General features: G+C 50.0%; 1 protein-coding gene across 1 annotated transcript in view; it reads left to right on the top strand.

Moving 5' to 3' along the window:
• The first annotated feature begins 11 nt into the window (after positions 1–11).
• Positions 12–6,657, top strand: part of endouc (endonuclease, polyU-specific C) — a 41,047-nt gene continuing 34,401 nt past the window's right edge. Inside the window, exon 1 of the mRNA XM_067999210.1 lies at positions 12–116. Within this exon, the coding sequence (XP_067855311.1) occupies positions 19–116 (98 nt within the window). The 5' untranslated portion in view covers positions 12–18. The remainder of the gene's footprint in view (positions 117–6,657) is intronic.

Here is a 6,657-nt window from a genome sequence, read left to right as displayed (position 1 = left end):
TGACAGGCGGGCGGGCCAATGGGCGGGCGCGGTGAGGCAGCGCCGTTACCTCGGGTCCCGGTCCCGGTCCCGGTCACAGCGCCGGAGCGGAGCGGAGAGCGGGGCATGGATCCGGGGTGAGTGGCACCGGGCACCGGGCACCGGGCACCGGGGGGGATGCTCGGGGACCGGGGATGCGCGGGGCGGGATTCGGGTTCTTTGTTTGACGGACCGTTACAGACGCGCGCCCCGCCGCCCCGAGCCCCGAGCCCCGAGCGCGAGTTGGGCCGCCCGTCCCCTGAACTCATCTCACTGTCCGTCAGTTCGGTGGCAAATCCGCTTTACTCCGGGTTCGCTCCGTTACCGAGCGCCGCCCGTTGATGCAGCGACTTGTTTCGGTTCGGGGCGCGGGGGGTGAAGCTCAAGCGCTCGTTCCCCTTCTCACTCCCTCCTCACTCACTCACTCCCTCCCTCCTCACTCACTCCCTCCCTCCTCACTCACTCCCTCCTCACTCACTCACTCACTCACTCCCTCCCTCCCCCCTCACTCCCCCCTCCTCCCCCCTCACTCCCCCTCCTCCCTCACTCCCTCCCTCCCTCCCCTCCTCACTCACTCACTCCCCTCCTCACTCACTCACTCCCTCCTCACTCACTCCCTCCCCCCCCCTCACTCCCTCCCTCCCCCCCCCCCCCTCCCTCCCTCCCTCCCTCCCTCCTCCCCCCTCCTCCTCACTCCCCCCCCTCACTCCCCCCCTCACTCTCCCTCCTCCTCCCTCCTCCTCCCTCCCTCCTCACTCCCTCCCCCCTCACTCACTCACTCACTCCCTCACTCACTCACTCCCTCCTCACTCACTCCCTCCTCACTCACTCCCTCCTCACTCACTCCCCTCACTCACTCACCTCACTCCTCCCTCCTCACTCACTCCCTCCTCACTCACTCACATCCCTCCTCACTCACTCACTCCCTCCTCACTCACTCACTCCCCTCACTCACTCACTCCTCACTCACTCCCTCCTCACTCACACTCACTCCCTCCTCACTCACTCACTCCCTCCTCACTCACTCACTCCCTCCTCACTCACACTCACTCCCTCCTCACTCACTCACTCCCTCCTCACTCCCTCACTCCCTCCTCACTCACTCCCTCCTCACTCACTCCCTCCTCACTCACTCCCTCCTCACTCACTCCCTCCTCACTCACTCCCTCCTCACTCACTCCCTCCTCACTCACTCCCTCCCCCCTCCTCCTCACTCCCCCCCCTCACTCCCCCCCCTCACTCTCCCTCCTCCTCCCTCCTCCTCCCTCCCTCCTCACTCCCTCCCCCCCTCACTCACTCACTCCCTCACTCACTCACTCCCTCCTCACTCACTCCCTCCTCACTCACTCCCTCCTCACTCACTCACTCCCTCCTCACTCACTCCCTCCTCACTCACTCCCTCCTCACTCACTCACTCCCTCCTCACTCACTCACTCCCTCCTCACTCACTCACTCCCCACTCACTCACTCACTCCCTCCTCACTCACTCACTCCCTCCTCACTCACTCACTCCCTCCTCACTCACTCACTTCCCTCCTCACTCACTCACTCCCTCCTCACTCACTCCCTCCTCACTCACTCCCTCCTCACTCACTCCCTCCTCACTCACTCCCTCCTCACTCACTCCCTCCTCACTCACTCCCTCCTCACTCACTCCCTCCTCACTCACTCCCTCCCCCCTCCTCCTCACTCACTCCCTCCCTCCCTCCTCTCACTCACTCCCTCCCCCCTCCTCTCACTCACTCCCTCCCCTCCTCCTCTCACTCACTCCCTCCCCCCTCCTCTCACTCACTCCCTCCCCCCTCCTCTCACTCACTCCCTCCTTCCTCCTCTCACTCACTCCCTCCTTCCTCCTCTCACTCACTCCCCTCCCCCCTCCTCTCACTCACTCCCTCCCCCCTCCTCTCACTCACTTCCCTCCCCCCTCCTCTCACTCACTCCCTCCCCTCCTCCTCTCACTCACTCCCTCCCCCCTCCTCTCACTCACTCCCTCCCCCCTCCTCTCACTCACTCCCTCCCCCCTCCTCTCACTCACTCCCTCCCCCCCTTCCTCTCACTCACTCCCTCCCCCCTCCTCTCACTCACTCCCTCCCCCCTCCTCTCACTCACTCCCTCCCCCCTCCTCTCACTCACTCCCTCCCCCCTCCTCTCACTCACTCCCTCCCCCCTCCTCTCACTCACTCACTCCCCCCTCCTCTCACTCACTCACTCACTCCTTTCCCCCCTCAGATGAAAAGTAAGGAGTTCTCTGAGTGTCCTGGCGAACATTGATCTCAACCAACACCAGCAAAGATAGATTATCTGGTTCTTCAGATCTGTTGTTGGTTGTGGGATCTTGCTTTGTGCCTATTGGAAACTGCATTAACAACAGGGACTGCACTTCAAAACAAAAGTTGATTGTGTGTGAAGTATTTTGGGACATCCTGAGACAGTGATCAGTTGCTGTACAAATGGATGTTATTTCCTCACTTAAAACTTCTCAATTTCTGACAACTATCTGTTCTTGAAATCAGCCGTTGTGGGTGTGGCATTTTCTGCATTTGGTGCCTATCACCAGTGGAGAGAGAAGCTGGACCTAAAAAAACAGTAAAAGACCAAGCTCATAGGAGAATCCACAAACCTGGTTTTGCAAATTGGATGGTTGAGAATGCTGTTCAAATTTTTAAAATAAAAACATGTCGTTCTTAAGAACAATAACTGGCATTTATATAGTGTCTTTAACGTAGTAAAACAGGGGAGGGCATTTGTGCATCTTTGAAAATAGGGAACTTCTAAAACTCAGCTCCAAATATTAATTTCGTTGGCCTGCTGATACAGCAATTTTAAAATAATGATTGCTTTGTGTCAGTGGAGTGCTCCTGCAGATTGACTGCTAACTCTCAATCTCTGCTGTATTTTTGATTCAGTGTAATCAACTGGATAAGAGTCCAAAATGGTTTGTGTGTGAATATTTCACATTTCCATTCAGCACATTTACTGACTTTCTCTCCCATTTGTAAGGTCTCGATCTCTTCAAAATTATTTTACCTGCTCACCACCTTTTTTTGAAGGAAAAATCCAAAGCAGATTAGTCAAGTTCGATGTCCAATGCGATAATTCACTTGTGTTTGATGATTGATTTGACTAGGAAGCAAGTTCAGGACATGATGGGTTTCCTAGTCATTACTATTCTGTTTAATTAGAGATTTTGCATTCTTGCATCATTCTAAGCATCTTCAAGTAAGAGACTAATGTTTTATTATTGTAAATAGAATTCCTCAGTTATAACAGATGAATCATTTTTAAATTAATAAATTGTATAAGTGACTTTAGGAAGTAGGAATGACTCACTGTGTATTTATAGAACACACCAAGTCTGAAGTTGTGCATCATTTAGATTACTGGAGCTGTACTGAAGTAATTAGAATCTTCCTTGTAAATTTAGTACTGATTACCCTGCTTCAAAGCCCTGTCTAGTGTTGCAGTACTTTGTATTTTAAGCAGCCATTTCTTAGACCTGTCATTGCAAAGAATCAAAGGACCATCTGTGCTAAAGACCTGCATCACGAGCTGCATTTCCTCAGTCTGCCAACTGCAAAGTTGTGTTTCACAGCAAAAGTGGAAACATTTGGAGACTAGAGTTACTCCGATTGATGTCAAGAGACTTGCAGTAAAGTCTGGGCAGATAAGTGGCAAACTGCAACGTAATACATTGGTGCCAAAAATACTTCAGACGGCAACAGTACTGGAGCAGGTGGTGTAGGCAGATAATATGGGGCCCATTCGTTAAGAACTATGTCTCTGGTGCAAGACCATTTGCATGATATTGTATGATTGCAGAGTGTAAATTCAAAAAGAAATAACTGGCCAAGGTTGCAAAGTGAAGTAAAATTGGACCCAGTATCTGGTTCAAGAAAATCAAATTGATGCTGGTTTAATCAGAGCTGTTTTCACCAAGGAAAATTATGGAATCATAGAATGGTTACAGCACAAAAGGAGGCCGTTCGGCCCATCGAGCTTGCGCCAGCTCTCTAAGAGCAATCCAGCTAGTCCAACTCCTCCGCTCCTTCCCCGTAGCCCTGCAAATTTTTCTCCTTCAGGTACCCATCTAATTTGAAAGCCACAATTGGCGCTGCTTCCACCACCCTTTCAGGCAGCGCATTCCAGATCCTAACCACCTCGCTGCGTTTAAAAATAAGTTTTTCCTCATGCCGCCTTTGGTTCTTTTGCCAGTCACCTCAAACCTGTGATCTCTGGGTTGCGACCCTTCCACCAATGGGAACAGTTTCTCTCTATCTACTCTGTCTAGACCCTTCATGATTTTGAACACCTCTATCAAATCTCTTCTCAATCTTCTCTGTTCCAAGGAGAACAACCCCAGCTTCTCCAGTCTCTCCACATAACTGAGGTCTCTCATCCCTGGAACCATTCTAGTAAATCTTTTCTGCACCCTCTCTAAGGCCTTCACATCTTTCCTAAGGTGCGGTGCCCAGAATTGGACACAATACTCCAGTTGTGACTCAACCAGTGTTTTATAAAGGTTCAACCCAAACATCCTTGCTTTTGTACTCTATGCCTCTGTTTATAAAGCCCAGGATCCTGTTTGCTTTCTTAACCGCTTCTCAACATGTCCTGCCACCTTCAATGATTTGTGCACATATACCCCCCAGGTCTCTCTGTTCCTGTACCCCCTTTAGAGTTGTCCCCTTTAGTTTATATTGCCTCTCCTCACTCTTCATACCAAAATGTATCACCTCACACTTGTGTGTTAAATTTCATCTGCCACGTGTCTGCCCATTCCACCAGTCTACCTATATCCTCTTGAAGTCTATCACTATCCTCCTCACTGTTCACTACACTTCCAAGTTTTCATTTGCCAATTTTGAAATTGTGCCCTGTGCACCCAAGTCCAAGTCATGGCTGCATGTCTGTACAGAATGAAGATGTGTGATTCTTTCCCCCCAATCTAATCCCCTCCTCCCGGCACTGCCTGATATTCTGGCCATCTTTTAATTTGGGAAAAAATAACACTTGGCAAAAAATATAAACAGGAGCTTGCTCATCAAGAACTAACGAATCTGGATAGCAATACTCAGGTTCGTATTCTGACCCAGTGTTGTAACATCGCCTGTCTCTGCCCCACCTCTGCTCCTCTGCTGCTGAAACCCTCATCCATGCCTTTTGTTACCTCCAGACTTGACTCTTCCAATGCTCTCCTGCCCGGCCTCCCACCTTCCACCCTCCGTAAACTTGAGCCCATCCAAAACTTTGCTGCCCGTATCCTAACTCTCACCAAGTTCACCCATCACTCCTGTGCTCGCTGACCTACATTGGCACCCTGTCCAGCAATGCCTTGATTTTAAGATTCTCATCCTTGTTTTCAAATCCCTCCATGGCCTCTCCCCTCCTTATCTCTGTAACCTCCTCCAGCCCTACAACCCTCCGAGATCTCTGCGCTCCTCCAATTCTGGCCTTTTGTGCATCCCTTATTTCTATCGCTCCATCGTTGGCCGTGCCTTCAGCTGCCTAGGCCCCAAGCTCTGGAATTCATTCCCTAAACCTCTCTGCCTTTCTACCCTTCTCTCCTCCTTTAAGATGCACCTTAAAACCTATCTCTACTTGTCCTAATATTTCCTTATGTGGCTCGGTGTCAATTGTTGTTTGATTATCGCTCCTGTGAAGCGCCTTGGGATGTTTTACCATGTTGAAAGCAGCATATAAATGCAAGCTGTTGTAGCATTGAGCCTGTGAAACCCGGATAATGGGCTGTACTTTCTCTGCCTTTCAGCCGCAGGTAAATGCAGAATTATTGCTGCAAGCATCTGGGTAAACACCTTAAGTCAATATTTGCTTTCTTTTCCTCTCCATTGTGCCTTCCTTTCAAATATCTCACAGGATCCCATATGGGAAGGTAGCCAGCTGATGCTAAGAGATACGAACAAGGGGAATCTTTGGCTCCTTTATCAATGCCCATGACCTCTGCTCAGTCTCGTTCTCCCAACAGTGTGCCTGGGATCAGAAAGTTAACCAGGTCAGGATGTGTGTGTACAATTCCCAGTGTTTTGATTGCCTTTTTATTGCTCTGCCATGGGTTAGATTGGAGCATTTCTGATTTGAGCAGGAAACTTGGATTGTTCTTGGAAAAGACAAGCAGAATGGAACCCGACTGAAGACACAGTGGAAGAAAGTAAATGCCAGCTGAACGTGACTAATATCTCTGACTAGCTCCAATCTATTTGTTCCTGGCTAGAATTCTTAACAAGTATTTTCATTGAGTTCATAGACTTTAGATAAACTTATCAGCAACTTTCTCTGAGGTTCTCATGAGTTTACGGGATAAGAACATAAGAAATAGGAGCAGGAGTAGGCCAATCGGCCCCTCGAGCCTGCTCCGCCATTTAATAAGATCATGGCTGATCTTTCGGAGCTTGAAGCCATTGAGGACCAAGCTGATTCTCCAACTAATGGAGGATGTTTTCTGCACTAAAAATGTTAATGGAATATCCTCTCCACCTCCACTACAGTCTTTTATTTATTCACGATTCTGTATTCAACTATAGTCTGGTGTGGCGAGAAATGGATTGTACATTAGGATGGTGTGACTGGAGACTGTGGGTGAATTCAGACTGCAATTACATGTCTTGTATCTGTAGCTGTGGT

This window comes from Heptranchias perlo, chromosome 18, assembly GCF_035084215.1.
Source record: "Heptranchias perlo isolate sHepPer1 chromosome 18, sHepPer1.hap1, whole genome shotgun sequence".
NCBI classification, from domain to species: domain Eukaryota; kingdom Metazoa; phylum Chordata; class Chondrichthyes; order Hexanchiformes; family Hexanchidae; genus Heptranchias; species Heptranchias perlo.
This window is presented reverse-complemented; position numbering and strand designations above follow the sequence as displayed.